Source organism: Atractosteus spatula, chromosome 25, assembly GCF_055471065.1.
Source record: "Atractosteus spatula isolate fAtrSpa1 chromosome 25, fAtrSpa1.hap1, whole genome shotgun sequence".
Lineage (NCBI taxonomy): Eukaryota > Metazoa > Chordata > Actinopteri > Semionotiformes > Lepisosteidae > Atractosteus > Atractosteus spatula.
In genome coordinates, this window is record NC_142730.1 from 1,424,226 (window position 1) to 1,448,812 (window position 24,587).

Genomic DNA, 24,587 nt, shown 5'->3' on the forward strand with positions numbered 1-24,587 from the left:
TTGTGAGTGTGTACAGTATGTGTCATTGTGTGTGAGTGTGTGTCAGGTGTGACAGTGTGTGTGAGTGTGTGTGTCATTGTGTGTGAGTGTGAGGGAAACTGTGTGTCTGTGTGTTAGTATGTCTCCATCTCTCCACTCCCAGACCGACAAGTCTGTCTCTCTCCCTCCTACCCACTGTCTCCTCCTCTTTCCCAGGGGCTATCCCCCTCTCCGGCTCTCCCAGGAACACCAGTGTGCCTGGGGACAGCTCCCAGGGAAAGAGCCTCCAATCCCGGAACACGTATTGGCTCTGTATGCAGGCGAGTCCTGTCCTGTCTGAGTACAAACCCTGCCTCTGACAGCAACTCAACAACTCGTTCGTGTCAGCCTGAGACAAGTGTAAACACACAGAGAGACAGGGATATGGGTTACCAGTACATTAACACACTGACTGGACACTCCAGTACAGTACAGTACATGTAATGGCCTCATTAGTCCAAATGGGTGTTAGAACATAACAAGCGCGTTTCTTCGTTGAAGGTCGTGGGTGTCAGCAGCACTTACCCTTGACGAACATGGTCGGTTTCTGAGGAGACAGCTGTCAGACTGGGAGAGGGCATCAGTGACGAAGACCCTAATGAAGAGAGAGACTGTGGGCCTGATTGTAATACAGATGTCAAATACAGGCAGCCAGGAGAGAGAGACAGGCTGACAGGGAGGGAGTGAGACAGGCTGACAGACTCGAGAGAGAGAGAGAGATGAAGTACAGGCTCAGTGACCACAGCCTGGCCATAGAAACTGGACACAGGCAGACCTGGCTGCCCAGAGAGGACAGGCTCAGTGACCACAGCCTGGCCATACACACTGGACACAGGCAGACCTGGCTGTCCAGAGAGGACAGGCTGTGCTCCCACTGCCAGCAGGGAGAATCAGAGACAGAGGTGCACTTCCTACTGCACTGTGACAGATACTCTGGGATTAGAGAAACATTCTTCCCTAAATTTACAATCTAATCCCAGAATTCCCACATGTTTTATGTTAATTGTATTAGTTTTGCTCTGGCAACACTGATTGTACTCACTGGTCATGCCAATAAAGCACGTTGAATTGAGACAGGCTGATAGGGAGAGACAGGGATGGAGAGAAGATTAGATGAGGGTTTGCAGTCAAGAGACAGACAGATGGCCACACAGAGAGGGACAATGGGACCCCACAGTCCCAGCTGAAAGGGTTAAAAAGACTGTCCCTGGTTACAAGACTGTAAACCTTGCTGGATTTCTGAGAGTACTGACCCCTCCACCTCTCCCACCCCTGTTTGGACATAATGGAATAGTCCACCTATCAGTGCAGTCTTGGACAGGGCTGAACTATCTCAGTAGCTAGGGTGGAGGGCAGTTGTTCTCCTGGGTGTATCAGTTGGCCTTTGGTGTCACCTCTAGAACTGCAGACACAGGAGGCAATAAATTAAGTTTTGTTGCTCCCGGTAGAAATAAAGGTAATTCCATTAGGGCCTGCTGAGGAGAACGAGAGAGAGAGAGAACAGCGAGATGGAGAAAGTGTGAGAGAGAGAGCTGGCGTGTCTGTGTCTCAGTGTGAGTGAGTGTGTGAGAGAGAGCTGGCGTGTCTGTGTCACAGTGTGAGTGAGTGTGAGAGAGAGCTGGCGTGTCTGTGTCACAGTGTGAGTGAGTGTGTGAGAGAGAGCTGGCATGTCTGTGTCACAGTGTGAGTGAGAGAGAGAGAGCTGGCGTGTCTGTGTCACAGTGTGAGTGAGTGTGTGAGAGAGAGCTGGCGTGACTGTGTCACAGTGTGAGTGAGTGTGAGAGAGAGCTGGCGTGACTGTGTCACAGTGTGAGTGAGTGTGAGAGAGAGCTGGCGTGTCTGTGTCTCAGTGTGAGTGAGTGTGAGAGAGAGCTGGCGTGACTGTGTCACAGTGTGAGTGAGTGTGAGAGAGAGCTGGCGTGTCTGTGTCTCAGTGTGAGTGAGTGTGAGAGAGAGCTGGCTTGTCTGTGTCACAGTGTGAGTGAGTGTGTGAGAGAGAGCTGGCGTGTCTGTGTCAGTGTGAGTGAGTGTGAGAGAGAGCTGGCGTGACTGTGTCACAGTGTGAGTGAGTGTGAGAGAGAGCTGGCGTGACTGTGTCACAGTGTGAGTGAGTGTGTGAGAGAGAGCTGGCATGTCTGTGTCACAGTGTGAGTGAGTGTGAGAGAGAGCTGGCGTGACTGTGTCACAGTGTGAGTGAGTGTGAGAGAGAGCTGGCGTGTCTGTGTCTCAGTGTGAGTGAGTGTGAGAGAGAGCTGGCTTGTCTGTGTCACAGTGTGAGTGAGTGTGTGAGAGAGAGCTGGCGTGTCTGTGTCACAGTGTGAGTGAGTGTGAGAGAGAGCTCGCGTGTCTGTGTCTCAGTGTGAGTGAGTGTGTGAGACAGCTGGCATGTCTGTGTCACAGTGTGAGTGAGTGTGAGAGAGCTGGCGTGACTGTGTCACAGTGTGAGTGAGTGTGAGAGAGAGCTGGCGTGTCTGTGTCACAGTGTGAGTGAGTGTTTGAGAGCTGGCATGTCTGTGTCACAGTGTGAGTGAGAGAGAGAGAGCTGGCGTGTCTGTGTCACAGTGTGAGTGAGTGTGAGAGAGCTGGCGTGACTGTGTCACAGTGTGAGTGAGTGTGAGAGAGAGCTGGCATGTCTGTGTCACAGTGTGAGTGAGTGTGAGAGAGAGCTGGCATGACTGTGTCACAGTGTGAGTGAGTGTGAGAGAGCTGGCGTGACTGTGTCACAGTGTGAGTGAGAGAGAGAGAGCTGGCATGTCTGTGTCACAGTGTGAGTGAGTGTGAGAGAGAGCTGGCATGTCTGTGTCACAGTGTGAGTGAGAGAGAGAGAGCTGGCGTGTCTGTGTCACAGTGTGAGTGAGTGTGAGAGAGCTGGCGTGACTGTGTCACAGTGTGAGTGAGTGTGAGAGAGAGCTGGCATGTCTGTGTCACAGTGTGAGTGAGTGTGAGAGAGAGCTGGCATGACTGTGTCACAGTGTGAGTGAGTGTGAGAGAGCTGGCGTGACTGTGTCACAGTGTGAGTGAGAGAGAGAGAGCTGGCATGTCTGTGTCACAGTGTGAGTGAGTGTGAGAGAGAGCTGGCATGTCTGTGTCTCAGTGTGAGTGAGTGTGAGAGAGAGCTGGCATGTCTGTGTCACAGTGTGAGTGAATGTGTGAGAGAGAGCTGGCATGTCTGTGTCACAGTGTGAGTGAGTGTGAGAGAGAGCTGGCGTGTCTGTGTCTCAGTGTGAGTGAGTGTGAGAGAGAGCTGGCATGTCTGTGTCTCAGTGTGAACCCTGTGTTCCTCAGAGAAGAGAGGACAGTTCTTGCTGAGAGCAATCTGTAAACACCGCAGTCCCTCCCCTCCCTCCTTCCCTCTATCCCTCCCTCTCTCTTGCCCTTTTTTCATACAACAATTTGTAAAGCACAAAGCAACAGTCTCACTCACTCGGTTGCTATCGCTTGCGATTTGTAAAACATCAGAACATCAGAGAAGCCCTCTATCTCTTTGCCTCCTTCAGAACAATTTAAAAAGGACACTGCAAAATCACTCTCTCCAGCTCTTTCATTCGTTCCCTTAATTGTTCCTCCTCTGTCTATCCCTCCCTCCCTCCCTCCCGTTGATTTTCTCTCTCATTCATTCACTGCCGTGCATCACTGCAGGTCGCCATGGTAACGTCACCTTGACAACCTCCCCCCTCCTCCTCTGATGGTGCTTTGAGTGTTCTGCCCATTTACATCTCATTTGCATGTTGTCACGGAGACCCTGAGGATTTGACTTTGACAATGAGGGACCAGGAACAGGCCAGGGGAATCACTGCATGACTTTTTCAGCCAACCTCAATATCTCTCATCCTCACACATTCGCTCTTACCGTGCGCAGTGTTAATGTACCGTAGAATCCACTGAGGCTGTCTGCAGTCCTCTCTCACTCTGCATCGTTATTGTACTGGAGTGTCCAGTCAGTGTGTCTGTATTAACCCCTCTCTCTCTCAGTGCAGTGTTAATGTGCTGGAGTGTCCAGTCAGTGTGTCTGTATTAACCCCTCTCTCTCTCAGTGCAGTGTTAATGTACTGGAGTGTCCAGTCAGTGTGTCTGTATTAACCCCTCTCTCTCTCAGTGCAGTGTTAATGTACTGGAGTGTCCAGTCAGTGTGTCTGTATTAACCCCTCTCTCTCTCAGTGCAGTGTTCATGTACTGGAGTGTCCAGTCAGTGTGTCTGTATTAACCCCTCTCTCTCTCAGTGCAGTGTTAATGTACTGGAGTGTCCAGTCAGTCAGTGTGTCTGTATTAACCCCTCTCTCTCTCAGTGCAGTATTAATGTACTGGAGTGTCCAGTCAGTGTGTCTGTATTAACCCCTCTCTCTCTCAGTGCAGTGTTCATGTACTGGAGTGTCCAGTCAGTGTGTCTGTATTAACCCCTCTCTCTCTCAGTGCAGTGTTAATGTACTGGAGTGTCCAGTCAGTGTGTCTGTATTAACCCCTCTCTCTCTCAGTGCAGTGTTCATGTACTGGAGTGTCCAGTCAGTGTGTCTGTATTAACCCCTCTCTCTCTCAGTGCAGTGTTAATGTACTGGAGTGTCCAGTCAGTGTGTCTGTATTAACCCCTCTCTCTCAGTGCAGTGTTAATGGACAGTGGGGTGTGGGTGAGGGACAGTGCCCTGTGTGCCTGGGGGCAGAGTGAGAACGTGTCACACAGGACACTCTGTGTCTCGCTGCACGCGGAGTCTCGCCTTCCAATGAGAAACATGAAAGGCATTTTTGTTATTATTCATGAGTTCTTTCCTAACGAGGAGGGGTGTTAACAATCAGGGTTCAGTTCCTGCAGTCCTGCCCTGAGCAAAGAGAATTCTTCACATTCTTCTCATTCTGCTGTATTCTCTTTCTCTCCATCTCTTTCTCTCTCTCTGCCTCTCGCTCTCCTCTCTTTACTCTTGTCTCTGTCGCCCAATTCTATGATGCTCATTGGCCTGACCGAAGAATTATAATGTTGCCAAAGCAATAATAATTAGCTAAAACATTTCCCAGACATTTCCAGAGAAAACCGCTTATTCTGAGCCCGTCTCTCCGCCTCGAGATGGTGAATTAGTGACAGCTCCTTCCCTCTTCCATCACCTGTGGCAGTCCTCAGAGCTGGGCGGGGTTCCGGCTCTCTGTCTCTCTTACCTTATTTTGTTTTCTTCAATCAATTGAAAAGAAGGTGTGATTACAAGTCGGTCTCCCTCTGACAACAGCTCCGCAGGTGTGTGTCACTCTCCTGAGTCGTCTGGTGTTGGCAGCTCAGAAGAAAGACACTGTGTCGGACTGTGTGTGTGACTGTGACTGTGCAGGTGGGTGTTTGTACGATGTATGTGTGTGTGTGTGTTTGTGAGTGATTGTGTGACAGTGTGTGTGACCATGTGTTTATACGTAGTACGTGTTGGTTCGTGAGACAGTGTGTGTGTGTAGATGAATGAGTGGGTATATGTATCTGAGTGTATGTCTGTGATTGTTCGTGTGACAGTGTGTGTAGAGAATTTGTTTTTGCAGAACCTGGTTCTTGCTGCAGATGATAAAATGCTGTAGATACTCAGCTGGTGACAGGGTGAATCCCAGCAGAGAGAAACCTCAGGCCTCGGTCCTCCTGGCCACTCTCGCCAGAACACTGTGGTGCAGGAATGCAGGACTCTGACTGGACATCTGCTCCAAAGGACGGAGCATGAGGGTGGTCACTACCCCACTTAAGGGGACACAAGGTGGCTGTGGGCAGAGACCACACGCTCGAACTCACAACCTCCTGGTAAAAAAATCTTGTACCTTAATCACTGCTCTAACAGGACTGGATCCTTATATAGGCTCAGTTGGCCTATATTAAGTGCCACCTGGTGGCCAGGTTTACTGATGTGAGACAGGCTGCAGAAATTAAAAATGCACAGGGCAGCAGAGATTTCGTAGGCTGATCTGCTTAAATTAGAGATGCATGCATGATTTTATTAGGAAGGAGAGTTTAGTAAGATCTCTACTGCAGTGTCCATTCAATCAGTGTGTCTCTCTCTCAGTGCAGTGTCAATGTACTGGAGTGTCCAGTCAGTGTGTCTGTATTAACCCCTCTCTCTCTCAGTGCAGTGTTAATGTACTGGAGTGTCCAGTCAGTGTGTCTGTATTAACCCCCCTCTCTGTCTCAGTGCAGTGTTAATGTACTGGAGTGTCCAGTCAGTGTGTCTGTATTAACCCCTCTCTCTCTCAGTGCAGTGTTAATGTACTGGAGTGTCCAGTCAGTGTGTCTGTATTAACCCCTCTCTCTCAGTGCAGTGTTAATGTACTGGAGTGTCCAGTCAGTGTGTCTGTATTAACCCCTCTCTCAGTGCAGTGTTAATGTACTGGAGTGTCCAGTCAGTGTGTCTGTATTAACTCCTCTCTCTCTCAGTGCAGTGTTCATGTACTGGAGTGTCCAGTCAGTGTGTCTGTATTAACCCCTCTCTCTCTCAGTGCAGTGTTAATGTACTGGAGTGTCCAGTCAGTGTGTCTGTATTAACCCCTCTCTCTCAGTGCAGTGTTCATGTACTGGAGTGTACTGGTTATGCCTTTTGTATCTTTCTTTCTTCTGCACATCTGCACTAGTATGATGGTGTTGTGGTGATCTTTATCGATCTTTCTGTTCTGGGCGCATGTGTTAAGAGAGGTGTCTGCGAGGGGGAGTCTGTGACCCCTTACTTTTGACCTCCCCTCTTCCAAGTCTCCAAGTCTCCCCACACATCCTGAGGTCATGCTCATAATGGTATCTCCCAGGAGGGCCAGCTCTTCCCTGATTGGATGAGAGGAGAGTTGAGAGCAATGTGGGGAAGGCAGCCGTTGTTGATTGGCCGTTGCTAGGAGACAGCAGTGCGGGGGGGGGGGGGGCTTGAAGTTTGAGTTTGCTCTTGTGCACAGGATTCCTGCCTCAGGAGTGACAGAAGGAAGAAAATAAAGTGATAGAGAGTCATTAGAGGGGTACTGTCAGAATAAGAGGAGTGTGGCAGAGGAAGAGGGGAGAGAGAGAGTCTTCTCTTTCTCCTCTCTCCTCCGTGGGGATCCTGGGCTCTGATGTTCTCACAGTGCCACAGTGAGGTCGTTAGCGCTGCGAGGTGTTAATTGCCTGGGGAGCTCGTTAGTATTCTGTTACCGACTCATTCATCAGCACAGTGAGCCCTGAGAGGAAGTGATGACTCTGTGCTTTTGGAGAAGGATGAGGGGTGAGAGAGGGGAGAGGAGTGGGGGGGGGGGAGAGGAGTGAGAGGGGAGTGAGAGAGGGATGAGATGGAGATTAGAGGGGCAATGAGAGAGTGAGAGAGGGGGAAGAGAAAGAGGAGAAAATGATTATACTGGGGCAGAGGAGCTGAGTCTCTTCAGTCCTGTACAGAGGATTATACTGGAGGTAGAGCAGAGGAGCTGAGTCTCTTCAGTCTTGTACAGAGGATTATACTGGGGCAGAGGAACTGAGTCTCTTCAGTCTTGTACAGAGGTTTATACTGGGGGCAGTCTGAGGGCTAAGATCCAGACAGGTTATTGACAGAACCCACCCAACACTGAAGGCACAGCTGGATATGAGGGAGTGTGCTTGGGTCTTTACATACAGGGTGGCAGGTGTCTGGAACAAGCTACCTAGCTGTGCTGCTGAATGAGAGATTCCTGGGGGTCCCTAGAGATCAGGACAGGATCATCAGATCCATGAGGTACCAGGCCTGCTGGTGTGTTTCCACTGGGCTGCATTGTCTGGGGCCTTAATAGAAGCTATTGTTCGCTGGTCAGCCAACACAGTGAGACACGAGGGTCACACACACCCAGAGAGAGAGAGGAGTTGGATATTAAAGCGCTGTGGCCGTGCCCTGCTCACTGAGGGAGAGAGGGGAGAGCAGAGAACATCTCAGCTCTGTCAGTATAGTATAGGTCAGTATAGTACAGGGCAGTACAGTATACCTCTGTGCAGTTCAGTACGGTATAGCTTAGTGCAGTATAGCTCAGCATAGTATAGTTAAGTACAGTTCAATACAGTATAGCTCAGTATAGTGTAGTATAGCTCAGTATAGTAGACTATACCTCAGTATAGTAGAGTATAGCTCAGTACAGTGTAGTATAGCTCAGTGCAGTATAGCTCAGTATAGTAGAGTATAGCTCAGCTCTTCTCCCCAGGAGAGCTGGGACCGGGAGGGGAGAGAGAGGGACAGAGAAGGAGGCTCCGAAGGGAAGAGAGGCAGGTGGGAAGAGCGATCCGAGGACGGAATGCTGGTCAGGAATGTCAGTGGGCTGGGACTGCGCTGAGGAATTCCACCTAGACAGTTGGACCTGGAGAGAGGGACAGGAGTGGACACGGATCTCGGGGAAGAGCGGATCGGACGCAGACTGTGGGAGAGGGAGGCCAGCGCAGCCAGGACCTGATTGATCCGCTTAGAAGAGCCAGAGCAGCACAGATTATTGATTAACTGAAACAACAGCTAGAACACTATTCATTAACTTAACACCACCAGAAACTGTATTGATTAATTTAAACAGTGCCAAGAACAGTATTGATTATTGATTAACTTAAACATCATCTAGAACGGTATTGATTTACCTAAACAGCACCGAGAACAGTATTGACTAACGTAAACAGCAGTAAAGAACAGAAATTATTGATCAACCAGAATTACAGCTAGAACAGTCTTTGCTTTATTAAGTCATTTTCAAGACGTTTTCCTGGAGAAACCCCTCAGTCCTCCACACAGCCCTGCGCGTGGGGTCCGATGGAGCCGGCGGCACAGACGCGCTCCCTCGCTCGCCTGCCGCTGCTCTGCGCGGCTCTGGCCTGTAAGTCCAGTCTCCCGTCGTCTGGGGCCCGGAGAGAGAGACAGGCAGGGGCAGGCTGGCGTGTTACTTCTGTACGCTTTGGCAACACTGGCATTTATCAGTCAGGACAGGAACGCTTCTTGAATTGAAATTGAATTGAGAGACAGGTGGTGGAGGAGAGAGAGAGACAGGTGGAGGAGGAGAGAGAGAGAGAGACAGGTGGAGGAGGAGAGAGAGAGACAGGTGGAGGAGGAGAGAGAGAGACAGGTGGCGGAGAGAGAGACGGGTGGAGGAGGAGAGAGATGAGGAGGAGTGAAAGACAGAAAGGCAGGTGGAGGAGGAGAGAGAGAGACAGGTGGAGGAGGAGAGAGAGAGAGAGAGACGGTGGAGGAGAGACAGGTGGAGGAGGGGAGAGAGACAAGTGGAGGAGAGATGGAGGCTGGGGTTGAGGTGTAAGGGATAAATATAGACAGCAGAGAGAGACATTGTGCTGGAAGGGGAGAGAAGTGAAGGCGAGAAGGTGTTAATTAACAGAGAGTGCTTGTTAAACCTCGTTAGTGTTAATTAGCTGGGTTGAAGGGTTGGTATGGCTCCTTGCTTTCTGGGATGGAGAAGGGCAGATTTCTTCTGTGCATGAGTGTGTGGGCACTGTCTCTCTCTCTCTCCCCTCCCTCCTTTTCTTCCTCTCTCCTTCCCTCCCTCTTCTCTGTTTCTCTCCTCCTCTCTCTCCCTCTTTCACTTCAGTCACAGTGCTCAGATCAAGCAGTGGGTAATGGCACAGGACACTGGAGGTCTGATCCGCAGAACAAATCCTATCTGAAACAGGGAGAGGAGGGGGAGCAGGGAGAGCAGGGGTGGTGTGATGGAGAAAACATTTGGATGCAGAGAGAAATAGGGAGAGTTGAAGTGTTAGTGTGAAGATACAGATGAGCTGGACTGAGTGTCTCTACAGTTACTCTACAGCTCTGATGATGATGAAGGAGTGTTAGTGTGAAGATACAGATGAGCTGGACTGAGTGTCTCTACAGTGACTCTACAGCTCTGGTGATGATGAAGGAGTGTTAGTGTGAAGATACAGATGAGCTGGACTGAGTGTCTTTACAGTTGTTCTACAGCTCTGATGAGGAGGAGGAAGACAAGTGTGTGGTGTACTGTATATATTAAGTGTATGTGAGCAGTGCTGAGTGTGAGTGTGTGTTTGCAGGGAAGAGCAGACCTGTGTGTCTTAAAGAGGCCAGAACAAGGGCAGGACAGGTCACAGCCTGGACAGTTAGTGCCTGCTCAACACTTCTTCAGTTCAATATCTTCAGCTGGGAGTTTAATTAACTCTTATTTCTGGGGTCTTTCAGCACATTATCCTGGTTTATACTAAATGCATCTCAGATCTCCAATTCTCTGATTGTCTGTCTACGTGTCTATCTGTCTGTCTGTCTTGCCTGTCTGTCTCTCTTGACTGACTGGGTAGAGAATGATAGGGAGGACAGAGAGAGACAATAGAGACGGGGAGAGAGGAGGTGGAGAGGAGATAGAGACAGAGACAGAGACAGGGAGAGAGGAGATAGAGACAGAGACAGAGACAGAGACAGGGAGAGAGGAGGTGGAGAGGAGATAGAGATGGAGACAGAGACAGGGAGAGGAGATGGAGACAGGACGAGAGGACAGATAGAAAGAGGGAGAGGACAGAAAGAGAATCGAGAGAGGGAAGGAACAGAGAGAGGACGGAGGAGTACAGAACAGAGAACAGAGAAGCACATGATTGAAAGAGGCAGAGGGAACAGACAAGCTAACATTATACAGATAATCATCCTGCCTCTAACTCACTGCAGTAGCTCCAAGGCCGTGACACCTCCAACACATTATAGTGTTTATTTTCCTCCTCTTAATGGTCCTGCCCCGAGTCAAGTCTTTTAGTAGTTTGTAGCCAAAACAACTCTGCACTGCCACCTTGTGGTTAGAAACTGAACTGTAACCAGCCATTGACGCATCAAATACCGAAACTGTTCATGCTACTAGTGCAGTGGCTGAAAATGTTATTAATACTCAGTGTACTGGAGTGTCCAGTCAGTGTGTCTGTATTAACCCCTCTCTCTCAGTGCAGTGTTAATGTACTGGAGTGTCCAGTCAGTGTCTGTATTAACCCCTCTCTCTCTCAGTGCAGTGTTAGTGTACTGTAGTGTCCAGTCAGTGTCTGTATTAACCCCTCTCTCTCTCAGTGCAGTGTTAATGTACTGGAGTGTCCAGTCAGTGTGTCTGTATTAACCCCTCTCTCTCAGTGCATTGTTATTGTACTGGAGTGTCCAGTCAGTGTGTCTGTATTAACCCCTCTCTCTCTCTCAGTGCAGTGTTAATGTACTGGAGTGTCCAGTCAGTGTGTCTGTATTAACCCCTCTCTCTCTCAGTGCAGTGTTAATGTACTGGAGTGTCCAGTCAGTGTGTCTGTATTAACCCCTCTCTCTCTCAGTGCAGTGTTCATGTACTGGAGTGTCCAGTCAGTGTGTCTGTATTAACCCCTCTCTCTCTCTCAGTGCAGTGTTAATGTACTGGAGTGTCCAGTCAGTGTGTCTGTATTAACCCCTCTCTCTCTCAGTGCAGTGTTAATGTACTGGAGTGTCCAGTCAGTGTGTCTGTATTAACCCCTCTCTCTCTCAGTGCAGTGTTAATGTACTGGAGTGTCCAGTCAGTCAGTGTGTCTGTATTAACCCCTCTCTCTCAGTGCAGTGTTAATGTACTGGAGTGTCCAGTCAGTGTGTCTGTATTAACCCCTCTCTCTCTCAGTGCAGTGTTAATGTACTGGAGTGTCCAGTCAGTGTGTCTGTATTAACCCCTCTCTCTCTCAGTGCAGTGTTAATGTACTGGAGTGTCCAGTCAGTGTGTCTGTATGAACCCCTCTCTCTCAGTGCAGTGTTAGTGTACTGGAGTGTCCAGTCAGTGTGTCTGTATTAACCCCTCTCTCTCTCAGTGCAGTGTTAATGTACTGGAGTGTCCAGTCAGTGTGTCTGTATTAACCCCTCTCTCTCTCAGTGCAGTGTTCATGTACTGGAGTGTCCAGTCAGTGTGTCTGTATGAACCCCTCTCTCTCTCAGTGCAGTGTTAATGGACTGGAGTGTCTGGTATGTACTGACCCCTCTCTGTCTCTCTCAGTGGTCAGCCAGGCCGTCCAGGCAGAGAATGTCACAGTGGTGGAAGGAGGTACAGCCCAGATCAACTGTAAGCTACAGAACTACGATGGGTCCATTGTGGTCATTCAGAACCCACGCAGACAGACACTGTTCTTCAATGGCACCAGAGGTAAGAGGAGGAGGAATGGAGAAGACGAGAGATGGAGAGAGGGAGGGAGATGAAGAGAGAGGAGAGAAAGGGATTTTAGGGGGTTTGGTACCTCCTCTCTCACACACAGAGCCCACCAGTGTGTGTCTCGAAGAGCCAGAGAACACAGGCTTGTGAATTCTGAATAGGAGACAGATATCTGACTCCTCAGACAGAGAGAGGAAACAGACCCTTTGTCCTCAGCCTGTCAATACAGAATAGGGCTGCAGCATTCCCAGAGAAAGGCATGTTGAATTCCTGCATTTAGGTTATTATTGAGTTATTATCATAATGACAGCATTCACGATAATGACAGCAATTATATTCATTATGACTATCACAACTGTTCTGTATTGATATTCCTCTGCTTTCTGGAGTCCTAGATAAGTAAAGTTAAGATTTTAAAGAGATAAAGGGCGATACAGGAAGAGGTAGTGTATAACTGTGGCATTCATTGCGTTTTACTGCACTGTACTGTGCTTTTACCCTGTTCTCACTGTGATTTACTGCACTGTACAGTGCTTTGACCCTGATCTTGCAGTGATTTACTGCACTGTACTGTGGTTTTACCCTGATTTTACTGTGATTTACAGCACTGTACTTGTTTTGACACTGATCTCGCAGTGATTTACTGCACTGTACTGAGCTTTTACCCTGATATCTCTGGGCTTTACTGTGGTTTTACCCTCCTCTTACTGTGTTGTGCTGCACTTTTCAGGCTGAGCCCTGGTTTGGACGTGCAGGGGGTCTGTCCCGTCAGCCTTTCTGCTTCCTCCTGGGCACAGCTGTTGTAACGACAGGTCTCTGTTTGTCCTACACACCTGTCCTGTCTCCTGCTCCCACTGTGTCTGTCTCTGCGCAGTGATGTGCAGGAGTGACCAGCTCCACTAAACCCCCCTTCTCCTTCTGTCTCACTCTTCTGCTCCTATCTCCCTCTCTCCTCTCTGACTCTTTCTTACTCTCCACAATCTCCTCTCTCCTTTGTCTCTCTGCACGTTCCCTCTGCTCCCTCTCTCCTCTCTCCTCTCTGTCAGCCCTGAAGGATGAGAGGTTTCAGATGACTCTCTTCTCCCCGAAACTGGTCCGGATCTCGGTCTTCAACGTCAGCGTGATGGACGAGGGCGGATACTTCTGTCAGCTCTACACTGACGACACACACCACCAGGTCGCCACACTGACCGTGCAGGGTAAGGGCTCAGTACCGCTGAGTACTCTGGACCAGCTGGCGCAATACACCTCACCTCGCCTGTCAGTGTTCATGTACTGGAGTGTCCAGTCAGTGTGTCTGTATTAACCCCTCTCTCTCAGTGCAGTGTTAATGTACTGGAGTGTCCAGTCAGTGTGTCTGTATTAACCCCTCTCTCTCTCAGTGCAGTGTTAATGTACTGGAGTGTCCAGTCAGTGTGTCTGTATTAACCCCTCTCTCTCTCAGTGCAGTGTTAATGTACTGGAGTGTCCAGTCAGTGTGTCTGTATTAACCCCTCTCTCTCTCAGTGCAGTGTTAATGTACTGGAGTGTCCAGTCAGTGTGTCTGTATTAACCTCTCTCTCTCAGTGCAGTGTTAATGTACTGGAGTCTCCAGTCAGTGTGTCTGTATTAACCCCTCTCTCTCTCAGTGCAGTGTTAATGTACTGGAGTGTCCAGTCAGTGTGTCTGTATTAACCTCTCTCTCTCTCAGTGCAGTGTTAATGTACTGGAGTGTCCAGTCAGTGTGTCTGTATTAACCCCTCTCTCTCTGTCTCTCAGTGCCCCCAGCAGTGCCTACAGTGAAGGTGAAGTCCCAGGCTGTAGAAGGGGGGGAGGTGGAGCTGACCTGTCTCTCTCCACGCAGCAAGCCACCTGCCACACTGCACTGGTACCGTGATGGCAAGGAGATACCAGGTAGCCTGTCTGTCTGCCTCCAGGACTGTCTGTCTATGCGTTTGCCTGCCAGTCCATTCCATTTCACTCTGCCTCCCTCTCTCTCTGTCAGGGGTATCCATTCAAGAGGACAGCGGTAAGACAGGCTGTCGGTCAGCTTCTCTCTCTGTCCCCCTCTCTCTGTGCCCTTCCTCCTTCCTGAGTATGAAAGCTACCTTTCTCCCTCTCCATGACTTACACATGTACTGCACTGTAACTGTACTGGAGTGTCCAGTCAGTGTGTCTGTATTAACCCCTCTCTCTCTCAGTGCAGTGTTAATGTACTGGAGTGTCCAGTCAGTGTGTCTGTATTAACCCCTCTCTCTCTCAGTGCAGTGTTAATGTACTGGAGTGTCCAGTCAGTGTGTCTGTATTAACCCCTCTCTCTCTCAGTGCAGTGTTCATGTACTGGAGTGTCCAGTCAGTGTGTCTGTATTAACCCCTCTCTCTCAGTGCAGTGTTAATGTACTGGAGTGTCCAGTCAGTGTGTCTGTATTAACCCCTCTCTCTCTCAGTGCAGTGTTAATGTACTGGAGTGTCCAGTCAGTGTGTCTGTATGAACCCCTCTCTCTCTCAGTGCAGTGTTAATGTACTGGAGTGTCCAGTCAGTGTGTCTGTATTAACCCCTCTCTCTCTCTCAGGGGTGTCCTCTCAGCAGGACAATGGGAAGACGGTCAGTGTGTCGAACACGATTCGGCTGCCCGTCGAGCGGCGGGACAATGAGGCTGAGCTGACCTGTGAGGCCTCCCACGCCTCCCTGGGCCGGCAGCGCCGGGTCTCCAGCTACAAGCTGGATGTGCACTGTGAGTAGCGCCAGGGGGCTGGTCACTGTGACTCTGGCACTGCTGTACTGCTGGCTGTGCGCCCAGGGAACTGTGCTCCAGTGTCACTGCAGCAGCACACAGGCCCTGTGCTGGTGCTCCCAGCTACTGCCTGCTGCTGCCCAATACTGCCCAGTACTGCCTGCTGCTTCTGCCCAATACTGCCCAGTACTGCCTGCTGCTTCTGCCCAATACTGCCTGCTGCTCGCCAATACTGCCCAGTACTGCCCAGTACTGCCTGCTTCTGGCCAATACTGCCTGCTGCTGGCTAATACTGCCCAGTACTGCCTGTTACTGCCTAATACTGCCTCCTGCAGGCCAATACTCCTCAATACTTCCAGCTGCTGCCTGCTATTGCCTAATACTGCTTAAAACTGCCTGGTACTGCCTGCTACTGCTTAATAATGCTTAATACTACCAGCTACTGCCTGGTACTGCCTGGTACTGCCTTCTAGTGCCAGCTACTGACTGTTACTGCCCAATTCTGCCAGCCACTGCCTGGTACTGCCTCAAAGTGCCAGCCACTGCCTGCTACTGCCCAATACTGCCTGGTACTGTCTCATAGTGCCAACCACTGCCTGCTACTGCCCAATACTGCCTGGTACTGCCTCATAGTGCCAACCACTGCCTGGTACTGCCCAATACTGCCTGGTACTAGCTAGCACTGCCCAATACTGCCTGGTACTGCCCAATACTGCCTGGTACTGCCTGCTACTATCTGGTACTGGCTGGCACTGCCTCGTAGTGCCCTCCCGCTGCTCGTGAATTAACGGCGCTGCACTGTGGCGTAGCTGCAGTTACACTGTCACCATGTTACTGACTAGGGATCACACTACACTGCACACCAGAGAGAGTTGTGTCCAGTGAGTGCTGATTTTGGGGCCTCTCTCTTTTCTCCTCACTCCAGTCGCCCCCACAGTGCAGATCCAGCCCCCCCCAGGAGTGATGAGAGAAGGGGATCCTCTGAGCCTGTCCTGTATCATCTCGGCCAACCCCCCGTGAGTACACCTGTCTGTGTCCCCTCTATCTCTCTCAGATTCTCTAACCCTAACCCAGCCCCCCGTGAGTACACCTGTGTGTGTCCCCTCTATCTCGCCCTCGTCACCTCCCTGTCTGTCCCTCTCTCTCTCTCTGCCACCCTCTGTGTCTCTCAGATTCTCCCTGTCCCCCTCTCTCCCTCTCTCTGTCTTTCTCCCTGTCTCTCTGTCTCTTACTGGAAAGTGGAAAATGGAGAGAGGATTGTAGAGGATAAAGGAGAGGGAGAGAGGAAGGGAGAGAGGGAGAGAGAGGGATCGGGAGATGAGGAAAAGAAGGAGAGATTGATGGGAGATTCACTTCACAGACATTGCTCCTCCACCAACGATTCCGAGTGGTAATTATCTCTCCCCCTTTCCAGGCTATAATTTATGTCTGTATTTATTTATTAATTTATTTCGCTTGTTGCTTTGTTTAGGTAGTTCTGCCTCGTTGGGATTTAATTAAAAAAACCTATCGGAGATTTAACAGGCTCTCTGGCCCAGCGATCTCGAAACACCATCGTTAACTCCAAGCGATAAAAATTAATCTCCTCCTCTTCAGGGTTCTGAGCTGAAGACAAAAACTATTTCACAGAGAATTCTACTTTTTAAAAGCTTAACTATTTATTTACCCCTCTCTCTCTCAGTGCAGTGTTAATGTACTGGAGTGTCCAGTCAGTGTGTCTGTATTAACCCCTCTCTCTCTCAGTGCAGTGTTAATGTACTGGAGTGTCCAGTCAGTGTGTCTGTATTAACCCCTCTCTCTCTCTCAGTGCAGTGTTAATGTACTGGAGTGTCCAGTCAGTGTGTCTGTATTAACCCCTCTCTCTCAGTGCAGTGTTCATGTACTGGAGTGTCCAGTCAGTGTGTCTGTATTAACCCCTCTCTCTCTCAGTGCAGTGTTCATGTACTGGAGTGTCCAGTCAGTGTGTCTGTATTAACCCCTCTCTCTCTCTCTCTCAGTCCTCGCAGTGTGGAGTGGTTCAGGGTGAACGACTCTCTACCAGAGAGGGCAGAGAAGCAGGGGTCAGTGCTCTGGGTGCCACGGCTCAGCCTGGCCCACAACGGCACCTACCTGTGTCAGGCGCAGAACCAGTATGGTCGTGCCTCTGACCACTACACGCTGGTAGTGTACGGTAAGACTGGAGGGGGGGAGGGGGGCTTGCAGTCGCTCTGTACTGAACGGAATTAACTGTGCAACCTTCCCAGCAGCACGTAAACAGAAACGGATTGTACATCTGACAACAGGAGGCACATCCTTACACACAGGGTGGTGGGAGTCTGGCACGAGATGCCCAGATTGCACCGAGAGGCTGAAGGAACTTAATTTCTTTAATCCTTAACAGCGAAGACAACAGTGGAGGTTTAGAAACCCAAGAGCCGCTGACAGACTCAGCCATGTGGATGCCAACAGACTCAACAGTGAGACGCCAACCGGGGGGCTCAGGAGGCAACTACAGGGAAGTGCGTTTAAAAAGGGAGAACAGCAGGCGCTTCTTTACACAAAGGGAAGTGGGGGTGTGGAACGAGCTGCTCTGTCTTCTGTGAGGAAACAGCACAATCAGACCCTGGGATCGTTCATCTATCAATTCCGATCAATGCGATTGACTCCTGCCCCCCACCCTCCGGTCTTGAAGGCCCGCCCACGTGACCCCGCTCAGGACCAGAGGGCTCGGGACCGCGCTGGGTCCGCGGGGGGTCGCGGGAGCGCCCCACGGACGGTCTGGAGGGAATATTCCCGGAGCTGTTCGGATCAGAACAGCAGTAGACAGGAGCTGGAGGAGGATTTCCGCCGAGTCCTCCGTCTGTGGCGCTGAAGACGATGACGACGATGACGACGATGAGTTAAACATGCACAGCAGTTCACCAGGCCCCGCTTACTGCTTTCGCCACACGGGCAGCTCTGCGAAATAATTATTTCGATAATAATGAGCCGCGAAGCCAGGTAAAGTCATGCGCCCCGCTGCTCCCCTGTGGCCCCGAAGCGGAGGAAGGGGCTAGAAAATGGATGGATGGAGGTCAGGTGACGCACGCCGGGGTGCTCTGGGTGGAGTTCTGCTGCCACCCTGTGGCGAATGTGTGGCACTGCAGGCAGCCGCAGGACGGTAAATGCTACTGCGCAAGAGTGCTGGTGCTGGAACTAATACCTGGAGTGGATCAGGCCGCTGTGCAACAGGACTGGGGTATAATACCTGGAGTGGATTAGGCCGCTGTGCAACAGGACTGGGGTATAATACCTGGAGTGGATCAGGCTGCCATGCAAAACCATCTTTAAAGCGCAGAGCAGGAACCCGTTAGTGTGCGTGTTTGTGCTGCAGCTCCATTGTGTGTTTGCTGTCTGTGTCTCCCAGTAACCCCTGCTCTACTCTCTCTGTGTGCCTCTCGCTGTGTCTCACATTTCACAGATCCCTCACCAGTCCCATCGCAGCGCGGGGCAGACCCCAGAGGTACAGAGCGATGCCCCCGAGTCCTGCGGCTTCACCCCCTAACCCTCATGTGACCCCTTGCACAGAACTCATAAGTGTCTGTCTCACTCTCTGGTAGCTGTCTGTCTGGGGAACTGTATCTCACATTCTCTCCCTGTCTCTCTCTGTCTGTCTCTGGGGAACTGTCTGTCTCACTCTCTCTCTGTCCGTCTCTCTAGGGAGCTGTCTATCTCACTCTCTCTCTGGAGAGCTGTCACTCACTGACTGTCTCTCTCTCTCTCCCCGTCTCACTGTCTGTCTGTCTCTCTGGAGAGCTGTCTGTCACTCACTGACTGTCTCACTCTCTCTCCCTGTCTCACTGTCTCACTCACTGACTGTCTCACTCTCTCTCCCCGTCTCTCTGTCTCTCTGGAGAGCTGTCTGTCACTCACTGACTGTCTCACTCTCTCTCCCCGTCTCACTGTCTCTCTGGAGAGCTGTCTGTCACTCACTGTCTGCTTTGCTCTATCTCCTTCCTGCTCAGTCAGGTGTGTTGGGATTCCTGCTGTGTGGAATAAGTCTGTGTGCGAGTGTGCGAGTGTGCGAGTGTGCGAGTGTGCGAGTGTGCGAGTGGGTGGGTGTGTGAGAGAGTGTGAGCGTGAGCTGCATTAACCCCTCTCTCGGTCTCTCGCTCAGACCCGGGGGCTGTGGTGGAGGCTCACAGCTCGGTGCCCTACGCTGTCATCGGAGGAATCCTGGCTCTGCTGGTCTTTGCCATCATCTGTGTTCTCATCATCATCATCTGGTGTTCAGTGAGGCAGAAAGGTGAGGGGAGAGAGGAGAGAGAGAGGGGGGGAGAGAGAGAGAGGAGAGAGAGAGAGAGGAGAGAGAGAGGAGAGAGAGAGGAGAGAGAGAGGAGAGAGAGAGGAGAGAGAGAGGGAGAGAGAGAGAGAGAGGGGGGAGAGAGAGGGGGGAGAGAGAGGCAACACTGATTGTACTCGTCGGTCATGCCAATAAAGCATCTTGAATTGAATTGAATTGAATTGAAATTGAGAGGAGAGAGGAGGAGAGAGGGAGGGAAAGGAGAGAGGGGAGAGGGTGTGAGGGGAGAGAGTGACAGAGAGAGGGAGGGAAAGGAGAAAGAGAGGAGGAGAAAGAAGGCAGGAGAGAGGGAGAGGGATGGTTGGGGAGAAAGAGGGGGAGGGGGAGGTGAAGAGAGGGAGGGAGAGACAGGACGAGCCTTGGACTGGGACACTCTGGCCCAGTCCAGTGTCTCATGCCCGAGCACAGTAGCAGACAGGACGGACGGCCAGTGTCCAGACCTGGAGCTCAGGGTCACCGCCTGGCTGGGGCTGTTTCAGGGTCATTTATACACGCGTGTGCGTGCATGCGTGCGCGTCCGTGCTGACGCCTGTCTCCTCCACCCCTGTGCAGGATCCTATCTGACCCACGAGGCCAGTGGGCTGGACGAGCACGGCGAGGTGCAGGAGGCCTTCCTGAACGGGGGCGAGGGGCGAGAGAGCGGGAAGAAGGAATACCTGCTGTAGCGCCCCACTGTCACATCCCCCCTCCCCCCTCAGCACGAACACACTGCGCCCCCTGGTGACAGCCTCCCGAACTGCAATGGTGGACCGACACCGCGAAACACACCGGCACTGAGCCACCACACTGATGCCATGGAGAGAGGGAGAGGAGGAGGGATGAGTTAATACACTGTACACTGCACTGACCCCAGAGAGAGAGATCACAGTCCTTCATCATCATCACAGAGAGGGAGATCACAGTCCTTCATCATCATCACAGAGGGAGATCACACAGTCCATCTTCATCACAGAGAGAGAGATCACAGTCCTTCATCATCATCACAGAGGGAGATGACACAGTCCTTCATCATCATCACAGAGAGAGAGATCACAGTCCTTCATCATCATCATCATCACAGAGAGGGAGATGACACAGTCCTTCATCATCATCACAGAGAGAGAGATGACACAGTCCTTCATCATCATCACAGAGAGGGAGATCACAGTCCTTCATCATCATCACAGAGAGGGAGATGACACAGTCCTTCATCATCATCACAGAGGGAGATGACACAGTCCTTCATCATCATCACAGAGAGGGAGATGACACAGTCCTTCATCATCATCACAGAGAGGGAGATCACAGTCCTTCATCATCATCATCATCACAGAGAGGGAGATGACACAGTCCTTCATCATCATCACAGAGAGAGAGATGACACAGTCCTTCATCTTCATCACAGAGAGAGAGAGATCACAGTCCTTCATCATCATCACAGAGAGGGAGATGACACAGTCCTTCATCATCATCACAGAGAGGGAGATGACACAGTCCTTCATCATCACAGAGAGGGAGATCACACGGTCCTTCATCATCATCACAGAGAGAGAGATCACACAGTCCACCTTCATCACAGAGAGAGAGATCACAGTCCTTCATCATCATCACAGAAAGGGAGATGATACAGTCCTTCATCATCATCACAGAGGGAGATGACAGTCCATCTTCATCACAGAGAGAGAGAGATCACAGTGCTTCATCATCATCACAGAGAGGGAGATCACAGTCCTTCATCATCATCACAGAGAGGGAGATGACACTGTCCTTCATCATCATCACAGAGGGAGATGACACAGTCCTTCATCATCATCACAGAGGGAGATGACACAGTCCTTCATCATCATCACAGAGAGGGAGATCACACAGTCCTTCATCATCATCACAGAGGGAGATGACACAGTCCTTCATCGTCATCACAGAGGGAGATGACACAGTCCATCTTCATCACAGAGAGAGAGATCAAAGTCCTTCATCGTCATCACAGAGAGGGAGATGACACAGTCCTTCATCGTCATCACAGAGAGGGAGATGACACAGTCCTTCATCTTCATCACAGAGAGGAAGATGACACAGTCCATCCTCATCATCACAGAAAGGGAGATGACACAGTCCATCTTCATCATCACAGAGAGGGAGATCACACAGTCCTTCATCATCATCACAGAGGGAGATGACACAGTCCTTCATCGTCATCACAGAGGGAGATGACACAGTCCATCTTCATCACAGAGAGAGATCAAAGTCCTTCATCGTCATCACAGAGAGGGAGATGACACAGTCCTTCATCGTCATCACAGAGAGGGAGATGACACAGTCCTTCATCTTCATCACAGAGAGGAAGATGACACAGTCCATCCTCATCATCACAGAAAAGGAGATGACACAGTCCATCTTCATCATCACAGAGAGGGAGATCACACAGTCCTTCATCATCATCACAGAGGGAGATGACACAGTCCTTCATCATCATCACAGAGGGAGATGACACAGTCCATCTTCATCACAGAGAGAGAGATCAAAGTCCTTCATCGTCATCACAGAGAGGGAGATGACACAGTCCTTCATCGTCATCACAGAGAGGGAGATGACACAGTCCATCCTCATCATCACAGAAAGGGAGATGACACAGTCCATCTTCATCATCACAGAGAGGGAGATCACACAGTCCTTCATCATCATCACGATCACAGAGAGAGAGAAACAGCATCATTCTTTCCTAAATGGAGGATTCATACTTGAAGACTAAACAGAGACCCCTGCATGTCCCAGGTACGGTTCTCTGTATCCCTCTCCCTCTCAGTGCTCTGTTAAATCAGGCAGAGCCATACCGTGTTTTTCAGGCATTGTAAAACAGCGCCATCTGTAGTTGGTTAGCTATGGCCGGATGTGAATGTGCTCTGTGCCGTACAACAACAAAATGAATAAACAGCCTGTTTACAATTTTGTAAAGTGTGCTGTACACTGGGTTACCTTACATAATAGCTGTTTGACTGAGGGATTCTCTGTGATCTCCTCTCTCTCACTGTCTCCTGTCCTACTGCGTGTTTATTACTGAGGGATTCTCTGTGATCTCCTCTCTCTCACTGTGTCTCCTGTCTTACTGTGTGTGTTTATTACTGAGGGATTATCCTCTCTCTCACTGTGTCTCCTGTCTTACTGTGTGTATTACTGAGGGATTCTCTGTGATCTCCTCTCTCTCACTGTGTCTCCTGTCCTACTGTGTGTTTATTACTGAGGGATTCTCTGTGATCTCCTCTCTGTCACTGTGTCTCCTGTCCTACTGTGTGTGTTTATTACTGAGGGATTCTCCGTGATCTCCTCTCTCTCACTGTGTCTCCTGTCCTACTGTGTGTTTATTACTGAGGGATTCTCTGTGATCTCCTCTCTCTCACTGTGCCCAGGAAAGAAAGTGAAAGATGTTTTGTATAAAAACACCAGGCTGGGCTATCAGTGCTTATGCTAAGGACAAACACAATGTTCACTCCTCTACATATCTACTCCTGTCTCACTGTCTGTATTCGAGACGGGATATTTCTGTACTAACACAGCGGGTGAGCTCTTAGTTTAGAGTTACAGGCCATACTGTTATTAAAGAGAAACGTCGAGATCGACATTGTCCAGCGGTCCTGTTAATATTGTTATATTATTATTATTGTTATTATTATTATCGTTGTTGTTATTAATTGTACGATTCTCATGAGGAAACTCCTGCTGCCTGATCCTGTTTCATTTCTCCTGTCTCTTTCCACCCTCTGCTGTCTCTGTCCCCTCCTGTCTCTGTCCCTCTTCCAGCTCTCGTCCTGCCCCCCGTCTCTCTGTTCAGGTGTTTTTCCATTTTTGTACTTCTTGTTTCCTGGATGGTTATTAGCTAACTCTACTTTCTTTATAGGAGTTTAAAAATCCAAATTAAAAACAAAACAAATCACAATAAAAAGATAAAGAAATGTGTTCTTGTTGTGTCTTTACCCACTGTCTCCCCCAAACACACGGTATTTCTGATCGCATTGTTGGGGTTAAAGGTCTCAGGGTCACCCCCAAACACACAGTATCCCTGATCTCTCTGCTGCGGTAAAGGTCTCAGGGTCACCCCCAAACACACAGTATCCCTGATCTCTCTGCTGCGGTAAAGGTCTCGGGGTCACCCCCAAACACACAGTATCCCTGATCTCTCTGCTGCGGTAAAGGTCTCGGGGTCACCCCCAAACACACAGTATCCCTGATCTCTCTGCTGGGGTTAAAGGTCTCAGGGTCACCCCCAAACACACAGTATCCCTGATCTCTCTGCTGGGGTTAAAGGTCTCAGGGTCCCCCTCTCCCACATGACCTGTTGCATGTTCCGTGTCCTTCCCCGACCCCGAAACCTTCACACCGTCTGTGACAGCTGGAAGCACAGGACCCGCATCGTCTGCGTCACTCTGAGTGGATTGAGCATCTGCAGGAGATAACGGACAGGTTGTCCCTGTGGTGCCCTGTCATCGATCTCCCCCTCAGCACTCACAGTGTTTGTTCAGAGACGGAGGGAGGTGATTAATGAGCAGAGAAATCTCATCTCACCAGCACTGTCTGCGTGTTACAGAACTGCACAGACTCACAGGCAGACAGGCTGACTGACTGACAGGGAGAGACAGACTGACAAAGCATCTTGAATTGAATTGCCAGAGACAGAGAGACAGGCAGACAGAAAGAAAACAGACGTGGAACCAGGTACTGTAGGAAACTTTAAGTCTTGACCTCTTTTCTCTTTCTGTCATTGAATAATATCTGTATTAACCCCTCTCTCTCTCTCTCTCTCTCTCTCAGTGCAGTGTTAATGTACTGGAGTGTCCAGTCAGTGTGTCTGTATTAACCCCTCTCTCTCTCAGTGCAGTGTTAATGTCCTGGAGTGTCCAGTCAGTGTGTCTGTATTAACCCCTCTCTCTCTCAATGCAGTGTTAATGTACTGGAGTGTCCAGTCAGTGTGTCTGTATTAACCCCTCTCTCTCAGTGCAGTGTTCATGTACTGGAGTGTCCAGTCAGTGTGTCTGTATTAACCCCTCTCTCTCAGTGCAGTGTTAATGTACTGGAGTGTCCAGTCAGTGTGTCTGTATTAACCCCTCTCTCTCAGTGCAGTGTTAATGTCCTGGAGTGTCCAGTCAGTGTGTCTGTATTAACCCCTCTCTCTCTCAATGCAGTGTTAATGTACTGGAGTGTCCAGTCAGTGTGTCTGTATTAACCCCTCTCTCTCAGTGCAGTGTTCATGTACTGGAGTGTCCAGTCAGTGTGTCTGTATTAACCCCTCTCTCTCAGTGCAGTGTTAATGTACTGGAGTGTCCAGTCAGTGTGTCTGTATTAACTCCTCTCTCTTAGTGCAGTGTTAATGTACTGGAGTGTCCAGTCAGTGTGTCTGTATTAACCTCTCTCTCTCTCTCAGTGCAGTGTTAATGTACTGTAGTGTCCAGTCAGTGTGTCTGTATTAACCCCTCTCTCTCTCAGTGCAGTGTTCATGTACTGGAGTGTCCAGT

At 50.2% G+C, this 24,587-nt stretch overlaps 1 protein-coding gene across 6 annotated transcripts in view; it reads left to right on the forward strand.

Moving 5' to 3' along the window:
- The window catches only part of cadm4 (cell adhesion molecule 4), a 46,967-nt gene extending 23,937 nt beyond the window's left edge, over positions 1–23,030 (forward strand). Inside the window, exons 2-11 of one of the 6 annotated variants that reach the window (XM_088905536.1) lie at positions 11,917–12,063; positions 13,116–13,268; positions 13,828–13,962; positions 14,054–14,077; positions 14,622–14,783; positions 15,709–15,799; positions 16,781–16,953; positions 18,223–18,264; positions 18,919–19,047; positions 19,657–23,030. In XM_088905536.1, the coding sequence (XP_088761662.1) occupies positions 11,917–12,063; positions 13,116–13,268; positions 13,828–13,962; positions 14,054–14,077; positions 14,622–14,783; positions 15,709–15,799; positions 16,781–16,953; positions 18,223–18,264; positions 18,919–19,047; positions 19,657–19,769 (1,169 nt within the window). In that variant the 3' untranslated portion in view covers positions 19,770–23,030. Of the gene's footprint in view, positions 1–7,841; positions 8,797–11,916; positions 12,064–13,115; positions 13,269–13,827; positions 13,963–14,053; positions 14,078–14,621; positions 14,784–15,708; positions 15,800–16,780; positions 16,954–18,222; positions 18,265–18,918; positions 19,048–19,656 lie in introns of those variants that run through there. The other 5 variants (XM_088905540.1, XM_088905537.1, XM_088905538.1 and 2 more) reach the window with 5 other exon arrangements.
- The last annotated feature ends 1,557 nt before the right edge of the window (positions 23,031–24,587 follow it).